At 40.2% G+C, this 23,203-nt stretch overlaps 1 protein-coding gene across 13 annotated transcripts in view; it reads right to left on the reverse strand.

Moving 5' to 3' along the window:
- Positions 1-23,203, reverse strand: part of LOC128620648 (calcium/calmodulin-dependent protein kinase type II subunit beta) — a 74,042-nt gene that overhangs the window by 36,767 nt on the left and 14,072 nt on the right. For 10 of the 13 annotated variants that reach the window (XM_053645868.1, XM_053645870.1, XM_053645873.1 and 7 more), the window contains exons 3-10: positions 16,318-16,377; positions 15,995-16,049; positions 15,454-15,519; positions 9,448-9,520; positions 1,677-1,779; positions 1,486-1,569; positions 225-319; positions 4-126 (exon numbers count right to left, since the gene is read on the reverse strand). In XM_053645868.1, the coding sequence (XP_053501843.1) occupies positions 4-126; positions 225-319; positions 1,486-1,569; positions 1,677-1,779; positions 9,448-9,520; positions 15,454-15,519; positions 15,995-16,049; positions 16,318-16,377 (659 nt within the window). Of the gene's footprint in view, positions 1-3; positions 127-224; positions 320-1,485; positions 1,570-1,676; positions 1,780-9,447; positions 9,521-13,225; positions 13,299-15,453; positions 15,520-15,994; positions 16,050-16,317; positions 16,378-23,203 lie in introns of all 13 variants that reach the window. The other 3 variants (XM_053645869.1, XM_053645871.1, XM_053645876.1) reach the window with 1 other exon arrangement.

The raw sequence follows: 23,203 nt of genomic DNA on the forward strand, positions 1-23,203 counted from the left end.
TACGCAGACCCATGGGTGTTTAAGAGCTTCCTGTGCAGTGATCCTCTTGGCCGGATTGATAGTGAGCATCTGGTTAATGAGGTTCTTGGCTTCAGGGGTGACTGTGTCCCACTCCGGAGAAGGAAACTGCAGGACAATAGACACACACACATACACGTGCAAGATTGATGGGTGTTGGCGTGGAAGATACCAGTAAATGGCGTGTAATAATGTCCGGTACTTACATCATAGGCTCCGGCTTTGATCTGCTGGTAGAGTTTGTGCTGGTCCTCATCCCAGAAAGGCGGGTAACCCACGAGCAGAATGTACAAGATAACACCTGTGCAGACATTTCACAACAAAAAAGTAAATATTTATAGAGTTACATAAAATCCCTTGCTTACAAAAGTCCTATTTTTGTAATAGTTGCACTTAATATTACCAATTTGGACTAGTGCCATGGACTCTGAACATATGAGACACGTCTATTTAAAATTTTAATTTTAGAATAAAAACATTCTCTGTCCAATCATCTTTAATTGTTCAGAGTTGTTTTTCAGAGCCATGTTTTCAGTTACCTATTCAAACTGGAGGAGAGGCTAAATGAAATAAATAACGTATTTAAACAAAAACCCTCTGTGAAAACTTTCCCCTTTCTGAACTAATGTCTCTAGCCCTGTAACTAATCTTTGGTCCAGTGAGCTTCTCTGTAAATTGGCAGACAAAATGTACCTCTAAACTTCTGAATTCTTGCTCCCATCATGAGTTACATCATCAATAAAGATTAGTGAGCCTGTTCCAGAAGCAGCCACGCAAGCCCAAGCCATGACACTACCTCCACCATGTTTCACAGATGAGCTTGTTTGTTTTGGATCATGAACAGATCCTTTCTTTCTCTACACTTTGGCCTTTCCATTACTTGCTGAGGTTGTCTTGTTCCTTGTCTTGGTTCCAGAACTTTTGTGGCTCATCTCTGTATTTCTTTGCGAATTCCAAACTGGCTTTCTGAGTCTTATTGCTGTTGAGTGGTTTGCATCTCGTGGTATGGACTCTATATTTCTGCTCTCAAAGTCTTCCTCTAAAGGTGGATTGTGATACCTTCACCCCAGCCCCACAGAGGTTATTAGTGATGTCACTGACTGTTGGTTTTGGGTTTTTCTTCACAGATCTCATCTCACAATGTTTCCGTCATCAGCTGTGGTTTTCCTTGGCAGACTCATTCCACATTCCATGTCTGTATTTTTTATTGGAGTAGCTGAACTAGTTTTTTTAAACTTTATTTTCTTATAAGTTTGTTGGCTCTGCTACAGTTATTTTTCAAGTATTCCATCCTGGCTGCTGAAATACTTTGCTGTCTGCGGTGTGGACATGGGTGTTGTTGTGACCTTTAAGAGCAGGAAATGCTGAGCAAAGATAGCCAGTAACAGACAAGCTTTCTACAGAGCTTGGTGTGTCTAAGAGAGAGAGACAGGATGAGAGAGATGGCAAAAAGAACATCTGACTCACCACAAGCCCAAATGTCCACGGGTTTCCCATAAGCCTCTTTCCTTAGCACCTCAGGAGACAGGTAACCTGGTGTACCTGCGAATCCTGCTCGTTGAGATATAAATATGGTTGTAAAAAAAACAATAAGTTGACAATCCCAAGACAGCCGAGACACCAATCAGATATGGCTAGTTTCAGTACAGGCTACATACCAAACCAGGCCTGCTGCTCTCCTTGCACTTCAATGGCCAGACCGAAATCGGCTAACTTCACTGCTGCATTCTTGCATTTGCTAGCCAGGAGCAGGTTCTCTGGCTAAACAAGGATACCAGGGTCACAGATTACTGTAATAGCTTATCCACAAATCACATACACACACACAAACACATACACACACACTGAAGAAACACTAAACAGCTGCCCCAGTCAACATAAATACAATTTAGGAATGCATTAGTAACATCGTATGATGATTATTATACACGACTGCATTAGTAAAGCCTTATTTTTGCAGTTGCAATGAGTAAATGTCTCAGTGACTGAGACGTGGAGATAGTTTGCGGTCACACTGCACAATGGAGGTCAGAGATCCAGCAGAATGGACCACATCAGGCCATCTCATCAGTCTGCGTATACAAGTAACCTCGCCGCTGACTTCAGAGGCTGTGGCTGTGAGCTCCGTCACTTTACTCCCACTCACATACTGATGAACACGCAACGGCTCAGACCCTTACAACCATGCAAACACAGACATACTTATGCATAAAGGCACACAGTTTTGCAGACATGGTGTAAGCTACTACACATATGCCACCACAGATTTTATAATAATCAAAGCTGCAATTTGATGGTGTCCAGTGTAATCCTTTAAGAAAAATAACATGAAAATTGTGGTAATCTGAGATTTAATAGTCATGGATTCAGCCCAACTGGCCTCTCAATCTTTTAAAGGTCTCTTGATCTTATTTTATTTTAATTGTGCAGTCTACAATACCATTTCTTTTTTTCAGACCAAGTATGACTATATTCCGATACTGATACTGAAATGAGTAGCCTACAACCTTAGTATTAATCAGGGGCATCATGGGACATTTTATTTTGCTCTGTCTACATTTCCCAAGTTTAAATAGTAGACAAAGCTCACACATTTTTTTTCTACTAGGCTTGTTCTTCATAATGTTAATGGGTTGACTATAAACAAAGTGCATTAGCTAGCTATGTTAGTTACCTTGGATCAACTATGGTTGCAGTAGAAAGTGGGTTTTGTTTCATTTCAGAAAAGCTCTTCTGTTGTTTCCATTACGTTGGTTGTTAATGACCAATTGTGGTTGATCAACAACAACATACTGGGTAAGAGCTGTTCTTTTCACACACCTAGCTTTATCTGTAGATATTTTTCTTGCCTAGCCTGCATCATTGTTTGCAGTTGTCTGCTAAAAGCTATGAACTCGTGCCAAGTTTCAAGTTTGTTTCATCAGGTTCCTTGTACTGTAGGAAGATGGTGTAGTTCCTCTTCTTAATATTTTCACAGCACACAGTAGGCATTGCCTTGTTTGCATAATTAATTGTGAAACATGCCAAGATTGCTGTCATTTTGTATCGCCTGTTCAATAGCGCAACAATAGACACAAGGCTTACACCACATAGTATCGGATGTAGGTATCTGAACATTTTTCTCAAACAAGAAGTGAAGAACAACCGAAAACCCGACATCGCATATATGTGTCTGTCCAGCTGCCTAGGTAGGTTGATAACTGGACCTCAATGACGTACATACCCTTGAGTGCTGTACATCCATTCCATCCATCCGTTTTCTGTACTCCTTATCCTACAAAGGGTTGCGGAAAGCCTGGAGCCTATCCTAGGGGACACGGGGCACAAGGCCGGGGACCCCCTGGACAGGGTGCCAACCCATCGCAGGGCACAATTTAGAGATGCCAATCAGCCTACAACGAATGTCTTTGAACTGGGGAAGAAACCGGAATGCCTGGAGGCAACCCCTGAAGCATGGGGAGACCATGCAAGCTCCACACACACAGATGGGACTCGAACCCCAACCCGGGAGGTGCAAGGCAAACTTGGTTATTTTATTGTTTATCAGAAAATGATAAACTATGAAATTAAAATGTCAGTATACTTTTTTTTTTTTTTGCAATTTATAGGTGTCTATAACTGGAACAAAACATGCAAAAAGCTTTCAAGCACTCATTTTTATTTCTTGGGTGCTTTAATAGAAGTAATATAATATATACACCCATCAGCCATAACATAAAACCTGCCTAATATTGTGTAGGTACCCCTTGTGCAACCAAAACAGCTCTGACTCATCGAGGCATTGACTCAATAAGACCTCTGAAGGTGTGCTGTAGTTCCTTTAGCAGCAGATCCTTTATGTCCTGCAAGTTGCGAGGTGGGGCCTCCACGGATCAGACTTGTTTGTCCAGCACATCCCACAGATACTCGATCAGATCGAGATCTGGGGGAATTTGGAGACCATGTCAACACCTTGAATTCTCTCATGTTCCTCAAACCATTCCTGAACATTTTCAACAATTTGGGGCGGCTATGGCTCAATTGGTAAAGCGGGTTGTCCACCAATCGTAGGGTTGGTGGTTTGATTCCCGGCCCGCATGACTCCACATGCCGAAGTGTCCTTGGGCAAGACACTGAACCCCGAGTTGCTCCCGATTGCAAGTTAGTGCCTTGCATGGCAGCTCTGCTACCATTGGTGTGTGAATGGGTGTATGAGACACAGTATAAAGCGCTTTGGATAAAAGCGCTATATAAGTGCGCCATTTACAATTTCTGCAGTGTGAAATTGTAAATGGAGCTGCATGGAGCTGCATGGAGCATTATCCTGCTGAGAGGCCACTGCCATGAGGGACTACTGCTCCCATGAAGGAGTCTACAATGTTTAGGTAGGTGGTACGTGTCAAAGTAACATCCACATGAATGCCAGGACCCAAGGTTTCCAAGCAGAACATCTCCCAGAGCATCACACTCCCTCCACCAGCTTGCCTTCTTCCCATAGTGCATCCTGGTGCCATCTCTTCCCCAGGTAAGCGACACACACACCCAGCCATCAGCATGATGTAAAGGAAAATGTGATTCATTAGACCAGACCACATTCTTCCATTGCTCCATGGACCAGTTCTGATGCTCACGTGTCCACTGAGGTGCTTTTGACAGTCGACAGGGGTCAACATGGGTACTCTGACCGGTCTGTGGCTATGCAGCCCCATACTGTGCGTACTGACACCTTTCTATCATAGCCAGCATTAACTTTTCCAGCAATCTGTGCTACAGTAGCCCTTCCGGGGGATCGGACCAGACAAGCTAGCCTTCACTCCCCACGATGATGAGCCTTGGGCGAACATGACCCTGTCTTCAGTTCACTGGTTGTCCTTCCTTGGACCACTTTTGGTATTTACTAACTACTGCTTACTGGGAACACCCCACAAGACCTGCTGTTTTGGAGATGCTCTGACCCAGTCATCACAATTTGGCCCTTGTCAAAGTCGCTCAGAATCATTTTTCATGCTTCTAACACATGAACTTCGAGAACTGACTGTTCACTTGCTACCCAAAATATCCCACCCCTTGACAGGTGCCATTGTAACCAGATAATGAATGTTATTCCCGTCACCTTTCGGTGGTTTTAATATTATGGCTGATAATTGTGTAGGCATAGATAGTCTAGATGACGACGTCTAAATTCCTTTGTGTGGAAATCTGACAGGAATTTATCAGAAATGGTGTGTTGATATACAAAATGCCATGTATGATAGACAAACTAGGATATCAGCTATATAAATTTGCCTACAATGCTATGTAGGTAGTATTTTGTGTGGTTGGACTGCATAACAGTGTCAGGTGTTTAAAAAAATAAATAAATAAAAAATATTTAAAAAAAACCAAAAGGGAAGAAAAAAAATTCTTAAATTCTGTGTGATATGAAACAAGAGACAACAGCACCTGCTAGCTGGTTTCATTATGATTCATACTGATAGCTGTGAAAGCCTCTATGACAGTTTCAAATTGACGTTTTTGCTTCCTTTCAGAAACATCAGATAACACTGACTGAAACACAAATAATTCTTCAGCTCTAAGTTTCGAAACACACACGTACAGAGGTGACATATTTCCAGCCCGATAAAACATACATATTTTTTTTGTGCGTGTGTTTGCAATGCTGCAATCTCTCACTGTGTGCTTGGTACAGTGCTAAGTAGGTTAAGTTCCTTCCGCTCTGGTGGAAGCTGGTCTGGGTGAGAAAGTGGGTTAGAAGGCAGAGGAGAAGAACAGTGTGGGTGCTGGAGAGCGATTCCAGTTCTCTCCTGCTCATCGCTGCCCAACTACAGCTCCCAGAAGAAAGGAGAGCAGGGAAAGAGAACGTGTAATGCCATAGCTATCTCCAATCACAGCTGCTATTCAGGGAAATAAGACGTGAACCACAATGACTGTTCAATGTCACGTTCGGGGAGTCCTTTGGGGAACAGAAATGTGGAGCAGAGTCTGGGAGGTTAAAAGACCTCAACATTCAGTCTTGAAACCCTTCGCGTTCATGACCTCGTTCTTAAAAGATGTCATAATATGCTTAAAGTCCCGCACTGAACTGTTCTAATCAAAAACCCCAGAACAGTTTTTATATCACACAGACGGACTCATTAAACCATTTATATTTGACTCCTGCTAAATCTCATCTCATCTCATGATTAATGAATAAACATAAGCTGATCACACTTAAATTGCTTGCTGCTTACTAAACCACGTTGCTGCAGATCTTTCCCCTTTAAAATGTGCCGGTACTGTATTTTTGAAAAGTACACAACAAACCAAAAGTTAATAAGAGTGAGACTGCTGTCCCCGATACAGAATGAAATTAATATTTGTAACTCTGAGGAATAGGTGTGTATACGTATAATAATTTATACCACAGCAACGAATGCTCAAATATATAGTGGTTTGAAGGTGTAAATAAATTTTCCATAACAGCAGTCTTGATGGTAGTGCCAGGTGTACGGCAAATCACAAGTTTATATTATTGTGCTTGTTGATAATGATGTATTATAATTTCTACAGTACCGATGCACTACATATAACAATAGTTAATATAGTGAAGTTTTCAGTAAGCAGACATTTATTTAACTATTATGGAAGGAGTCTCTAGTGTCAGTGCTTTGTAAAAGTCAGTACATTTGCCACCACTGGTAAATCTTCAGGATAGAGGACGTTGCTCGTTCCCGGTTTCTCGGTAATACGATAAGCTGCATTTTTAACTTCAACAGAGACAAAAGAGAGGCTGAAGTGAGAATAACTGGTTATATCTGAGATAACATAAGTGATAACCCAGAACTAATTTGTCCCACAAACATTTCACAACAATAAATAAATATAAACAGTTAAAAAGCATCATGTGTTTCACTAATATATTAAAATTGTAATCATTTGTGAATTGTAGTGGTATGAAAAGAATAAAACACTTTGGGATGTGCTGTTATTACACCACCACTGTGTTGCTTATTTTCTTATAATAGCATGCCCCAAAGCGTAGTGTTTTATTCCTTACATATCTAGATAGTAAAACTTTTAAAATGCTATCATTACAATATCTTCTTTGATGTACACTCACTGGCCACTTTATTATGAACACCTGTACATCTACTCATTCAAGCAATTATCCAATTAGCAGCAGTAATGCATAAAATCATGCGGGTATAGATAAAGAGCTTCAGCTTAAAGAGCTTCATCAGAATGGGGAAAATGTGATCCCACTGACTTTGACCATGGCATGGTCATTGGTGATCTTCTGTGATTTTCACACAGAACAGTCTCTAGAGTTTGCATAGAATGCTGCAAAATATAAAAAGCATGAGATAGGTCAGAAGAGAATGGCTAGACTGGCTTGAGCTAACAGGAAAGATCCATCCATCCATCCATCGTCTACCGCTTACTCCTTTTCAGGGTCACGGGGAACCTGGAGTCTATCCCAGGGAGCATCGGGCACAAGGCGGGGTACACCCTGGACAGGGTGCCAGTCCATCACAGGGCACAATCACATACACACTCACACACCCATTCATACACTACGGACACTTTAGATACGCCAATCAGCCTACCATGCATGTCTTTGGACTGGGGGAGGAAACCGTAGTACCCAGAGGAAACCCCCGCAGCATGGGGAGAACATGCAAACTCCACACACACATGGCCCCGGCGGGACTCGAACCCTGGAGGTGTGAGGCGAACGTGCTAACCACTAAGCCACCATGCACCCCAACAGGAAAGATATGGTATCTCAAATAACAACTTTCAAAACCATGATGAGCAGAGGTTCACCCAAACTGGACAGCTGAAGTTTGGAAAAATGTCACCTGGTCTGGTGAATCTCGATTTCTGCTGCAACATGGAGATGGTAGGATCAGAAATTGGTGTTAACAGCAAGCCGTCTCAAGACTGGTTCCATGACCGTGATAACAGTGATGCATCGTCCATAGGAGAAGGCATACACATCACATATGCTATATATAAATGTTGATTTTTGACAGATAGCATTTTAAAATGTTGAGCAATCATCAAGAATAGGAGCTCACTGCCCCAGTTATCATTAGTGGTCACTAGTGGTCAAAAATGGGAACTGCAGCAAGTGCTGATAGAGGACCATTGGGAAAAGAATCACGCTGCCCCATAGTTGGTCTATAGATGTTTTCAGTGGAGGAGCTGCAGACAGCACAGGCCGTCAAGATCTACTTTTATAGCAAATAATCAGAATTAAGTCAAATAAATTTCCACAAACAAAGGCAAAGTGTAAGTGCAGACAGTGTGTCTATGATGTACAGAACCATTTCTATTGTAAGATGCATTACAAAGATTGGAGGAAGCCAAGGGAGAATATGGAGCAGATAATGTCTGTACATCAGAACTACATGTGCACCAGGTTGAACTTGTTTCCAATACAAATGCTGAGGAAAATGAAGAAGAAAATGTGTCTCGCTTTTCCAGTGCTTTTGGTTTTTTTGGGGGCTAATTTTATGTTTGGTTTCAGGTCTTTTGTATATTCGGGCTGGAAATTTTGATGAACCTGGTATCTCAAGTTAATGACATTAGTTAGAAAAACGGTACACCTAAAACCGCTCAAAATGAGCTGCTAGCCTGTATACAGGATGAAAAAAAATTCACTGGATCGTCTATTCCATAAGTCAAATGTGATAGCCTCTTGGCTTCATTTTGTTTGAGGCTATGTCGTTGTTGATTTTTTTTTTAAATCTATGTCCAAAATCTAAATCTAAATAACCATGAGCCGCTGCTGCACAACTATAAGTTCAGCGTACTTCAATGGCCTCCTCAGGCACCAGATCTGAATCCAATAGCTTGGATTGGATTCCAATAGCTTTGGAATGTAGTAGAACGGGAGATTCACCGCATGAATGTGCAGCTGAAAAATCCACAGCAGTTATGTGATGCAATCATCTCAACATGGACCAAAATCTCAAAAGGGTTGTTTCTGACACCTTGTGGAATGCATGGCATGAGAAATTGAGGCTGTTCTGAGGGCAAAGTGGATCCTATGCAGTATTAGCTTGATGTTCATAATAAAGTTGCCAGTGAGCATATATACAGTATTAATAACAATCAGTACCAGCACACACAAAAAAGCAACAATATTTAAACAAAGACAAGAAAAATTATTATAGATAATAAACCATTTTTTCTTTATGCCAGAAGCAAGCATATTCACTCATGCAAACTCATGACATCAAAATCACAAAATCATGATACGTTTTATAAATGAAATAATTGTACAAAGTAGTGGTATTTCCTATGTATCATTTGCTATCACATATACATACTGTATATACATCATTATCATCTTCAGGAACTGTTCATTAGGGTGGAGGGACACAAACGCAGACGAGTGCATGGACACGTGTGCAAGCATGCAACCGCGGCGAGGCAGTGGAAAGAACAAGAGCCGTCACTCACCTTGAGATCTCGGTGCACCACACCCATTTGGTGGCAGTGAAGCACCGCCTCCAGGATCTGCTGGATGCAATGACTGCATGCAAACACCAGGGGGCGTGTGTTAGTTGGAGCAGTGCTACATTCTCTCGTGCACAGGCACAGGCAGGGAATGGAATACTACAGCTATGCATCACACATACATACTTTTGATTTTGATAAAGGTCTTAGTTTTTTGAAGTATAATATCTACAGAATATCTGTTGCTATCATTGGTTCAAGTGCAAGGTTTGAAAGCCCCTGATGAAAAGCGGGGAGGTTGTGTTTCTGAAAGCTGTGCTTCAGAAAAAAGAGAAAGAGCACACAAAGCAGATTTGATAACTGCCCAGACTCAAAGACTCCAGAGAATGCTGTATTACCAGAAAACCCATCAAAAGACAAATTCAACACATGTAGGTACCAAAGCAGTGTAACAAGTCTATTTTAAGTATCTTTCACCTCATACTTTTTTAGTAACACTTTACTACATGTTCAAAAGAAAAAAACTCCACTTCACTACCTTTTCAAAACACAATATCACTACATTTCTATATGTGATAAGGTGAAATTTTTAGCACCAGACATCTTTAAGGACTCTAAAGTCCTAAAAAATCTCAACTTTAAAACATTAATACTCCTCATCACTGTAATCTAGCTGTTTATAAATATACACTTTGCATTCGTCACACCAGTTAGTATTGTGACAGCTAGCTATAAGCAATCAGCTAGTTTGTACCTTCAGAGATTTTATGCTAGCTAGTGTGAGAGATTAGCAATAAAGCTATTAGCTAGTCTTGGGTAATGTTTTCCCATTTATCATTTGTAAATAAAATCAGTGTTTGGTTTGTGAATCTTTCTTGTATTTTCATACTTTCAGTATATTACAGAGTGTGTACTTTTTTCGGTTTTAACTTGAGTGAAGAACGTGCCCATGAAATTGTACCAGAGGATATATTTACTGTAGAAGAGTGATTGCTCTTTTACTTTTACTAAAGAATTTGTGTGTTTTTACCTTTAAGGGTGGGAAAGAATGAATGATTTGCATCCGTTTTTACTTCTCATTGGCTGCATGTCCACAATAAATGCAGTGTACCACACGCAAGGATGTCAAAAAAAAAAGTTACAACTGGGGTTGAAATGCTGAGCATTAACACTACTATGTTGTGTTACTGGCACAGGAAGCGCCAAATGACGCTATACCACTACAGCAAAAAGCCCTCCGACCGTCAGATTGTCACACCACCACCCACGAGAGAGAGAGAGAGAGGGAGAGAGAGAGAGAAAGAGAAAAAGTGAGGGACGGAAGAGAAAGAAAGAGACATACCAAAAAAGAGACCAAAAGAAAAAAAATCCAGTTAAATAGAAATAAAGACTAAGAAATAAAGACAGAGTGTGCTTGAGACAGGGAAGGAGGAAACAGAGGAGACAAGCAGTAGGAGGATGCAATGAGACAGGCAGAGAGAGAGAGAGAGAGAAAGAGCGAGAGAGGATGCAAGTGTGGCAGGAGCTCCTGAAAAAAAAAAGGCATGTGGATATATGGCAGTGTGTCAGAATCAGGATGTGGACAGTGTGAGTCAGGCTGTGTAGGCGCAGGCTTCTGATTTGCTGATTATATCTATATCACTGTTACTTACAAGGTATATAACCACCTTCCTTCCAACTCTGTATCTATCAACTGTACATAGCATTGGCATCCAATAATATAACTGTTCAGACCATCCATGTGGCTGACACCAAATTCCTGGTACATCTTGTACTTGACAAATAAATATTCTGGTGCTTGCAGAGAGAAACAGGATGTGTAAAGTGTTCCTGGAGGTGTAGGAGGTGAAACCAGCAGATATTCAAATATTCAAGCATTCACTCTATGGGGTTGTTAAGTTCTGAGAGCGATGAGTTCTTTCTCCTTAAGTTTCCTCACTGTTGCCATAGCAACAACTAGTAATACTAACGGAGACATCAATAATGTTATGTCCATTACTGCTGAAGAGTCTCACTACTGGAAATCCTTAATTCAGATAAAGGTGCTTGACAAAATGATCAGTGATTGAGAAGGGCATAATCTGGTCCTTGGATTTTTTAAAACTTTCATTTTAGTGGTCGCTTTAATAAACTTATGCTTTGCATAAGTATCTACCACCCCTGGAACTTTTCCATATTTTTTAGTGGTCCATCCAGGAGCTAGAATGAATTTAATTGGGATTGCAAGTCATGAACCAGCACAAAATAGCTTATAAGTGTTTGGGGGTGAGGGGATGGGGGGGGGGGGTCGGAGTGCAGGGACTTCTGGAAATGTATCAGGCAAAGTTCAGTTACAAAAGAATATCCCAAACTGAATATGAGAAATTGAATCTCTCACAGAAACTCGGTAAAGACTGCATTAGTTACAGAAGCAACCAAGGGGCCAAGGGTAACTCTGAAGGAGCTGAAGAGATTCACAGTTCAGATGGGAGACAACCATTGCCCTGACACTTCACGAAGGGAGCCATATGAAATCCCATTCAGAGACAATGCACATATGGGGGGGGGATTCTCTGGTCCATTGAGACCAAAAATAAACTTTTTGGGCTGCATTTGACAGAAGCCCAACAGTACTCATCACCCTGAGAACACCAATACCATAGTGAAGCATGGTGGTGGTAGCATCATATTGAGCATGATCTTTGGCCTCCTTGATCGAAGAGTTTAAATGCTTATTCAAGGCACTGTAGCAAGAAGCAACAATGTGAGGACTGTTTTCTGTATATATGATAGAAAACACAGAAACAACTACAGCAAAGGTTATTTACAGAATAAGGAAGGTGCCATTATATCAATAATAGTTTACTAAACTGGTATTTCAGCAAAATTTGTATTACATTATATTAAATATATTAATTTGTATTCAGCAAAAGTGGTATTAAAGGCAAAATCCACATTAAATTCTCACAGGAATAACAAAATCATACAGCATTAACCAATAAATTAGCACCAGAATCCCTAAGCAGATCACAAATATTTCAATATAAAGAGACCTAATGTATTTCAGTTTGGACATTTCCTTTAATGTGAATGTTCCCAAACAACATTTATTAAATAACCTATACAACATATGAGAGAGATAGATAGAGATCTGTGTGATAGGCAGTGGGATAGTGTGAATCCTAAGCTAACATCACACAGTCTGTACATGACACACTCATGTGGCACAGCAAGAGCCTCTGAATTCCAAAACAGTAAGGACAGACAGATTGGGCTTCCCTTTGCCCTGGCAGCAATGCCAAATGTCCTATCAGATGTCCTTCTAGTGAGCGAGTGGACAGCATGGTCTTACTCCTGCCTTTTCGCTTCCTAGAGACCGGACATGCCGTCAAATCCAGCACACACACACACGCACGCACGCACACACACACACACACGCACAGTGGCTATGCATGAGTGTATGAACAATTTCAGATAAATAGCCATCACAAAATACTCTAACTGCAAACACATCTCCTATTGAGTGTTCTGACAAATTACAAATTAAATGAATGCGAGTGATAAGTTGAACTTTTCCATGTGGGAAAGAAAGAGAAAAAAAGCGAGACTTTGCTTTTTAGGCTTGAAAACAAGATGCCTTGAGGAAGCTAGAGGAAGTAGTCAGTTGTCCCAGTGCATCGAATGCAGAAAATAAATCCATCATCCATACAGGTTAGATAGACAGGCAGACAGACACACAAACAGGTCAATGCGGCAGGCATTACGAGTCTCATGCGGTGGCCAGTGCACTCGCTATACTGACCTTCAGGTCCCTGTGCACTATGTCATGTTGGTGAATGTGATTGACACTGTCTAGAATCTGATGGATACAGTGACTGCAAAGACAAGACAAGAGAGGGAAGGACAGAGAAAAAAGGTGGAGATAAGATGAGGCTGCTAGAGAAGAAGTGAAGGGGACAGGGTTAGTAATGGTGACGGGTAGAGATACTGGCGTGGAAGAAGAGATTATAACATAGGCTACAGAGCACAGTGACAAAAAAAAAAGAAAAGTGCCAGCTTGCCATTTTTAGAGCTGGCAATTGCAAAAACCCATCATTCTCCTTTCTTCTTTCACTGATTCCATCCACTCCGTTTTGGATAGGGGTGGAGATTGTTTTCTGGGCCAGAAAAATATACTCAGAAGGTGAAAATGAAGAGGCTAGGCAGATCTTGTGCATAACTATATTGCAAATCAGTATCATGGAAATAATACACTATATTATAGGCCAGGATGCATATTTAGACATTACAGACTGCAACTTTAAATGGTTTAAAACATAAAGAGATAATCCAACACCTAATACATTAAGTCATGGAAGAACTAAGTGGAGTGAGGGTGTCTTTCATGCTGTGTGTGTCTACTTTCTCAAGAAAAAACATGGCATTCTCCTTGGTGTTATCAGATTAGATTTTGATCTCTGGAACAAATCAGGATGGAGGCGGATCTGTTCGAGGCACGCTTTTTACAAGTCGCAAACAATGTTGCCATACAGACAGACGCACAGCTTAAATTGTCTGTGATGCTTGTCTGGTTGTTTGTTTTATAATGACACTCCCTCTTATTCTCATTTGTAGGGCTCTTATCTGTTCAGGTGAGAGGACTCCAAATAACAGCACCGACGCTTGAAATCTAGATCTATTGTGGCGGCATTGTTGAGCAGTATCTACGTGGAATAAATGGGGTGAATGGAACGTGTGTGTGCATAATGGTGGATGCGTGCGTGCGTGCGAGTATGTGCGTGGACTGAGCTGACAGTACTGGACATGTGGCGGGGGCTTGAGTCAGAGCTGGCACACTAATTATCTGTGTTAATTAGAGGCCTACTTTCATGTCTCTCTAAGGAAGGCGAAGATGGGCCGGGGGACTCTAAAGCACGGCAGCCTGGACTAGGAGACGAGGATACAGTATAATCCCACAACAGTCTCTGCAGTGGAATGAAAACTAGTGGGCAAGATAATGTGGGGGGGTTTACATGATATGTTTCTGAGTGGACCAACACAAAAGCGTTTGTCCTGCCGTTGGGAGGATGCAAGTTCGAACCCCGACAATGACAAATGTTTGGGAGGGAACTTTTCAGCATCACTCTCAATCCCCTGTCAATCACAGCAACACTAGCCAATCCTAGGTGGCTGTGAGCTCATTTATGCAGAAGCGGGCAGATAGCGCATTCGTCAGAGTGTAATGCACTTGGCTTGCTTCATGTGTCTCAGAAGTTTGCCCCACTCTGTTTGTACGTAGCTGTCGTGTAAACTAGTGAGTGGGATTTGGCAAGATCAAATTAGGGAGAAAATAGTGGGGAAAAAAATCCACCAAAAAAAAAATGATTAGTATTTCATAAAATACGATTTTCAGTTTATCATACTGACTAGTCTCTCCTCCTCCCAGGCATCTCTCCTTCTCCTCTTTCTCACAGCGTGTCTTACGCCCCCCCGCAATACACCCACACAGTCAAATTGATTAGAGTCCCTCTCCTGAAGGGGACTGCAGTGTGTTTGTGTGTGCGTGTGTGTGCTTGTGTGTGCGCGTGCGTGTGTGTGCATGTGTGTGTGCGTGTGTATGTAGCGGAGAAGAGAATAGAGACTCTGAAAACAAAGGTGGGGAAAAAGATGGAAAAAAAACAGAAGGGGGGTACACAGGGACCTGCAGAAGCCGATATCTACTGTGTGTGCGCGCACTATGAGCTATGAGACACTGACACAACTCGGCCGCCCACGCTGGCTTTTATGAGAGAATGGCTGTAAATTTATGAGCTATTCATGAGTCAAAATACTGCTTCAAAATGCCTAACGAGCTACACTAACCTGAATAATTCTTCGATATTAGTATACAAAGTTATGCATGCGCCCTTTAGCCAGAGAAACGCTGTGATGAGGAATGAGAAGAACAGAACACGGGCTTGGGTCTGGGAGGAGTGAAAGGGAAGATGGCGCAGAAAGAAAAAAAACGTGTGCAGATAGAGAGAGGAGGCAGAAACGCTGAAAACAGTTTACCTGGCGTCAGCTTCGCTGTAATATTCTCGCGCTACAATGTCTTCAAACAACTCGCCACCGGTGACCCTGTAGGAAAGAGCAAGAAAAGGATTACTAATAAAACTAATTATGTATCATTAATAGTCTGTGCGTGTGTATTTAAGCATCGCTGCCGTGCATTGGAAGTGTAACTTTTTTTTTTATACATGGGACTAATATTTTCATATGTTGGTATGAACGTATGAGAGAGAAGGATAGATGGGGGAATCCTCTAGAAGAGTCATCCTGGGGCTTCAGGGGGGAAAGCCCCTGCTGCAGGATTTCTCTTCAGCCGGGCAGCCCGGCTCTGTTTCCATGGAAACTAGCTCTTCAGAATAGGAGACAGCAAGGGAAAGCTGAGGATGGTGGGGAAGAGAAAGGAGGGGAGGGGTTCGCTGGTGGGTGAGTAGAGAACCAACGTGTAGGAGCCATTAAGCGCACGGTGAACACAGAGAGCAGAGAAAGGGACATATGGCGGCGCAGGCATTTTTAATGACGCTCCGCATTACGAACATGCACTCACAAGTCAAACAGGAGGTAGTGGAAGCCTTCTTCTGATATACTGTCATGGAGTCGGACTGGAGAGGAGAAAAGAAAGAAGAGTGTTAAGCCTGCGGTCTTTAACAGCCATCGCTGATAACGCATTTTCCTTACTGCATAAATAAAAGCAAAGTTTAATCTTAGGAAACACTATGAAGCCCACTTTGTTATCTCGCCTGCTAAAAGTGCACGTGAGTGCGCAATTTTCTGCTTCCTTCATGCTAAAACTGAGTGCATTCTTTCCTATGACACACTCATTCCTACTGACGATTGCGTCAGGGTAAGTGATTACAGGACAATACTCACCGATGTTGGGGTGCTTGAGAAGACGACAAATGCGAGCTTCACGTTCAAGCTTCTGGTGATCTGTGAAACAAAAAAAAACAAAAACCCATGTTATTCAGCAATTACTATGAATTAGCACATGTGTGCTTGAAGACAAGTTCTGAGACTGTTAGGAGTTAAGCTGCATTTAAATCAGAGCTTATTTATCATAGGGGAGACATGAAATTTGAACAAAAAAAAAAACATTTGGTATCATTTCAAGAGAGTTCACAGTCAGACCAGCAGACCACCCACACACAAAAAAACACTTCTGTGTTGCTGTAAATGCCATTCAAAGGTGTTTTTTTTTTTCGAATATAATAATAATGTAAAAAATCTGGATTAACAAATAATGACAAGTCACAAGTAACGTGATGATTATGACCTATTCTCATCCTTCAGTACATTTACGATGCAGAACTTACAGACCTGAGACACAAAAAAAGTAATCTGTTAAATCCACCTACAAAATGATGCTAATATGCCTAGCAATGAACGCAAGGTACTGTCATGATGTGAGTTTGTGTGACCTCAGCAGAACCAGCGTGCATTGTTATCCACGTTAGTGTTGTTCAGTCCAACATTATAGATAAGCTTCAGGGATGTATCTTATCACACAACAGAAACCAGCAAAGCCAGCAAGACAATCAAAGAGGCATTGAGGTTGTTGTGGTATAACGGCAGAGCAAGAAAACCACTGAGAAAGTGTGGGAAAACATCGCTGAACTCTGTGTCTACTGGTTGTACCTACACTGCGTTTAGTGAGTGTGATTTTATTATACTGAGTTGTGAAGGGAAATGGTTTAAGATATTGTGTTAAGATATTGATGGTGAAAAACTCAAAAATGATGTCATTTCAGTAGTTTGTCTCAGAATGAGTTAAATGAATGAAGTATTCTTTAACAACAGTCCTTTAAAACTGAAATCCATCCAAGGCTCAGAAATGGAATTGAAAACAGCTTGGTTAGCGCCGATCAGAAGCAGCATTTTTACATTCCTAATATGAAACCTGTGGCGGCTCATCCACCGGGGCATGTCAGCTATTCAACAAATATTATCTTTACAAAGTCCTCACTCACAATTTCATACACTGTTAAAGCAGTCCCTCCAGGATTTTGCCATCACAGAAATGAATGAAAAATCTATTTTGTTTGAAATTACTGCCGATTTTACACAGATTTGGGCCAAGAAGCATCATGTGATGTCATCACAATGCACATTCAGCCAAAGCCCTCTTCAATTCACGCGTGTTGTACATGAGTACAGCTAAAAAGTCGCATTTAACATCACCACGAAAGGCCCTGCAAAACAATTTTGGGCAGTTGCAATTTCGCCAATTCAAGTAGTTTTCTGCACAAAAGAAACTCCACAAGTAGCATCCCAAATTTTGAAAAAAGAAAAAACAAAAGCACAGCAAAATCAAGCATTATTTTTGCTGCAAACATAAAAAAAACATCACAATCCTGTACAGACTGTTAAATAATAATGACCTCTTTTGAGTGGCCAATGATTTAAAAAAAAAAACGTGTTTTGATGATCTAAAAGCATTTGTCAGTATGAAGGTAAGACATAAATAATAAGCTAGTGAGCAACACCTGGTTAGCCTACTTTTATGTTCCTAGCAAAATAACACTAGTTGAAGGTTTACATTTTCTTTCCACAAGCCGGTTCAGAGCCCTGCTCAAAGCTCTTCTGTACTCTCTGTGCAACATTTGGACCTTCTCGTAATATTTGTCCCATTTTCTTACTGACACATTTGTCTTAAATCGGTCTGATTGCTTGTCCAGTCTGCTTTTTAATCTTGACACATCTGTTCTAACCCTGCCAGATGTCATACACTGTTTTTATTTTTAATCATGCCTAGAGAGAGACAGGGTCATGGAAAAACTTTTTCTGACTTCTTGCTTTTGTTTATTTTCAAAATTGGAAGAAAAAAAAATGGTTAATTAGACGTGCACATCCCATTCAAAAACAATGGGGGTTACAAACTTTTGCACCCCACTGAATCTAAGAATAAGAGAAAAGCATACAACACCAGTTATTCACTAGTTTGTCACATTATTACCACTTTTTACACTGATCACTTTGCTTAAGGCTTGTTTAATGTGCCTGCTTATTGCTAGAACAATCTAGTTACACTTGTTATAGGCAGGTTTGTGTACAAAAACATCCGGTTCTGATCATTAATTAGGCACACAGATGATGGGAGGATGAATATTTTGGGTTCAGTTGAAAAAATAAAACAGCATTCATAATTTATAATCTGCGTCCTGCACAAGCCCCCTGAGGTTCTTTTTTTAAACCAGCTGTACTGGTGTGACATGTTTCTTCCTCTAAATCTTCCAGTGACATAAGCAGCTCCTGTTCTGTGCTGCAGGCTCATATGCACACTGATATTCGATCAGCTTGCCCTACCGAAAGCCTGCTATTAAACGATACAAGAGAGAATGTAGAAGTGGATGCATAATCAAGTCTCTCAGAGCAGGAAATCGATTAGAACTGCTAGAAAATTCTGAAAGTAAAATTAGTCTAAATATAAAATTATCACGATTCCTAGCGAGTTAGATGGCAAAATAACTGGAGACATAAAAATAACACAGAGCATGTATATTTCAGTAACAAAGATGTTTCAGATGACTTAAAAGGTAAAAAAAAAAAAAAATGGGGGGGGGGGACAACGATGTGGTGGTGACAATCTAACAGACACTAGAACTTACAGCACCTCATACTATTCACACATTTACTTCCCTATTACTTGGCAGAAAGTAATAAACCATTTTCAAAAAATCTTAAGAATATGTGAATTGAAAACAAGACAACACTTGTCCTGTAATATCCAATATTTCAAATACAATCACAGGACAAGAAAAAGACAAAATTGTTATGCAAAAAAAATTTTAATTTTTAAAAACATTTTATATAAAATAGTACACAACACAAGTAAAAAACATCTCCAAGGATACTCTTAGTTGGCGGTGTTAACTGGCGAACATTGGCACAACCCTTCTAAATAGATCATAAGAGTGCCATAAAACACGGAAGAAATTTCATTCATAAATGTAAATAAATGAACTCATGCCTGAAATGAAGCCTAAGGACTTTTATAATTTAACGCTGAGGATAGGATTTACTAAGGTCCCAAATAAATGGGGCTCATTTATCAAGCTGGATATGAACGGATTTATGCGTAGATTGTTCATACGAGTGTGCACATAAACAAATGTGGTATTCGTGAAAAACCCAGAAATTCTGAAAAAGACTTTCGTATCCTACTCCTGCTCTTGATAGTGTGCGTAAACTCACGCACGAGAAGACTAACACATGTAAACTTCAACTGAATGCCTGTGAATCTTCTCATTTGCAAAGCTTTTAAATTGCTGCAGTTTTATATACAGATTACTCTGTCAAATTCAAATTGCATATTTATTTCAAACACACTCACACACACACACACACACACACACACACACACACACACACACAAATAAAATATATTTAGACCCGTCGTTTCCTATAGGCCTAAACAGCATTAAGGAAATGTTACATATAAAAGAGAGCAAGTCAAACCAAATCCATTTTAAGACAAATAAGGCTAGTTGTTCAATTAAGATGAAATGCTGGGGTTTAAAAGGAGCATGTGCTAGTCTGTGCAGATGGGAGCCATAAGCCAAGGTGCGGGAAATGGCAGAACTGATATTACTGGAAAGGTTAGCACACAATGCCCTTAGGAGGCAATGGATATTTAGAGACCGGTATGAATTGATATTGATATATGCATATCAATATAAAAATTATATTTTTTCCCCAGAGGATGAAAGCTGGTTATGAGTCTGTTCCATTTGCCATGGTTTGGCCTCCCCAAGTAACAGAGAAACTCTGTTGAGTAGCAATAATACTTTTTTTTGTAACTCCAGCCCAATGTGTGCTAATTTGCCTGTACAACGGGATTAGTGGCAAGAAAGTGGGCATTATGGATGACTTACAAAGAATATTTGTGTAAATTACACATTATGTACATTAAGTTTTTGCATGTGCTGTTTGTTCTTGATTGCTAAGAAACTCCTGAACGTGTATGACTTACACGAAACCAAGCCACACACACACGTATACCTGCACATGCGATGTCTAAATGTTTAAACTATATAAATGGTCTGCACTTATATAGCGCTTTTATCCAAAGTGTTTTATACTGTGTCTCATTCAGCCATTCACACACACACCAATGGTAGCAGAGCTGCCATACAAGGCACTAACTTGCCATTGGGAGCAACTTGGGGTTCAGTGTCTTTCCCAAGGACACTTCGATATGTGGAGTCATGTGGGCCGGGAATTGAACCTCCAACCCTACGATTAGTGGACAAATGAACCCGCTCTACCACCTGAGCCACAGCCGCCCTCACTATATAAGAAACTATATAAGATATAATATGAATGCAAAATAAAAGTGTATGCTCTGTTCTTAAGAGTATAGTGAATGAAAACCTCCTCACCCTCACTATTCAAAAGCTTTTGGTGTCAGTGGTACAAACGTGTGGTAAATATCAATTATGAAACCAATTTTGCACGGAATATATTGTCAGCACTTTAGAATACAGAGGCATAATCTTGATAAACCATCTCAGAATAGTATAATTTCGTTGGAAACGGACTTTCACAAATTTAATACATGCTCTACAGATGTAAAAATTTGCACATGCGATCACCGTTCCCAAGTGACTTTCAGGTTTTATAAATAACACAATATATACAGTCATGTGAAAAAAATAAGTACACCCCATGGAAATTATTGGCTTTTTTGACATACTTGGACAAGCAAACATTTGATCTTCTTTGAAGCAATGCCTATTAATAAAGTTGATACACTTATCAAATGACACATAAAATTGATATTTTGTAGTAATTTTCACAATTTAAGTGAACAAAAAACAGATCAGTCACATGGAAAAAGTAAGTAGACCTCTACATTGATTATACCTTAAAATCCATAAGATTAGAATCAGGTGTTCAAGACTGGGTGCCAGTGATTAGAACCTGTTTAGGAAGTGCAGGTAGAATCTGTCTTATTTATACCCTTCTCATATCTAGCGTCTGGTGTTCCCTTTGCTATTGAGGTATGTGGTGTTATCATGCCAAGATCTAAAGAGTTCTGTAAGTCCTTCAGAAAAAAAGGTTGTGGATGCCTGTCAGTCTGCCAAGGGGTTTAAAAAGATCTCCAAATTATTTGAAATACATCATTCCAATGTAAGGAAAATGATCTACAAATGGCACAGATTTCAAACGACTGCCAATTTGTCCAGGAATGGCCGTCTCAGCAAATTCAGCCCAAGTGCAGACCGTCTGATGCAAAAACAAGTTTCCAAGAACCCCAAAACTTCATCACAGGATCTGCTAATAAGTCTTGGAATTGATGGTGTGAAAGTGCATGCTTCTACAATCAGAAAGAGATTGCACAAATTTGAGTTGCATGAGAGGCGTGCCAGGAAAAAGCCTTTGCAAGACTACAGTTTGCCAATGAGCATATAGGCAAAGACCAGGTCTTTGGCATAATGTGCTCTGGACGGACGAATCAAAGATAGAGTTGTTTGGCCACAGTAACAGCAGACATGTTTGGCACAGACCAAAGACAGCATTTCAGGAGAAGCACCTCATACCAACTGTGAAGCATGGTGGTGGAAATGTTATGGTTTGGGGTTGAATCGCTGCCTCAAGGACTGGACAGCTTGCATTCACCGACTCAACTATGAATTCTGCATCATATCAAAGAGTGCTTGAAGATATTGTGAGGCCATCTGTCTGAAAGTTGAACCGAAAGTGGACCTTTCAACAGGATGATGATCTTCAGCAAACTAGAAAATCCACCATGGAATGGCTCAAAAAGAAGAAATGGAGGGTTATGGAATGGCCCAGCCAAAGCCCAGATTTGTGGGGGGATTTGAAACAGGCAGTACATGCAAGAAAACCCTCAAACATCTTGCATCTATAAGAATATTGCATGGTGGACAATTATGCAAAACACCTACAAGAAGTTATTTCTGCTAAAGGATGCAATATTAGCCTCTGAGGCCAAGGGTGTACTTACTTTTCCAATTATCTATTGACATTTTTGTTGAATAAATGATTGAAAAAGCTCATTTTAATTTTTTTTTGTTTCTGTTCAAGTATATCAACTTTATTAATAGGCACTGTTTCAAAGATGATCAAATGTTTGCTTGTCCAATGGGGTGTACTGATTTTTTCACATGAGTGTGTGTGTGTGTGTGTGTGTGTATATATATATATATATATATATATATATATATAAATAATATAAAATTTTATAAATCTCTGCTCTGTATTTTTGCATGTAAAAATGCCCCAATCTGCTTATTCATTAAGGCAAACACACTAAACTGCACAAACAGCTGTTCATTAAAAAAAAGATGCAACCTTTTGTATTAATCAGCTTGTATGTGTGTTAAACATGCAAACGTTCAATAAATCAAATTGTGAGTAATTATGTTCCTAAGAACACTTTTATCACAATTATTATGAATAATTCTGTCAGACTGAATGAATAAGGGCTCAGGTCTGAGATCAGCAAAAAAAAAATTAACAGATACAACACAAATACAGTAAATATGGTACAAGTAATACTAATAACTGCTCATGAAACATCTTTATCTGTGGTATACAGTAAATTACATTTAACTGTTAATAACTGGGCAGTTCCTGTGTGGTTAGTATGTAAGTGCTTTCAAATTATAAACTAGTTTAAACCCCAATCTATTCATTTTACAACTAAATTCTTTTATTTGATTCTACCAGCTTGGAAGGAGGTGTTACACTATAGTGTATGTATTCCTACACAAGTATTAGAGTCACTTAATAT

This window comes from Ictalurus furcatus, chromosome 16 (assembly GCF_023375685.1).
Source record: "Ictalurus furcatus strain D&B chromosome 16, Billie_1.0, whole genome shotgun sequence".
NCBI lineage: Eukaryota > Metazoa > Chordata > Actinopteri > Siluriformes > Ictaluridae > Ictalurus > Ictalurus furcatus.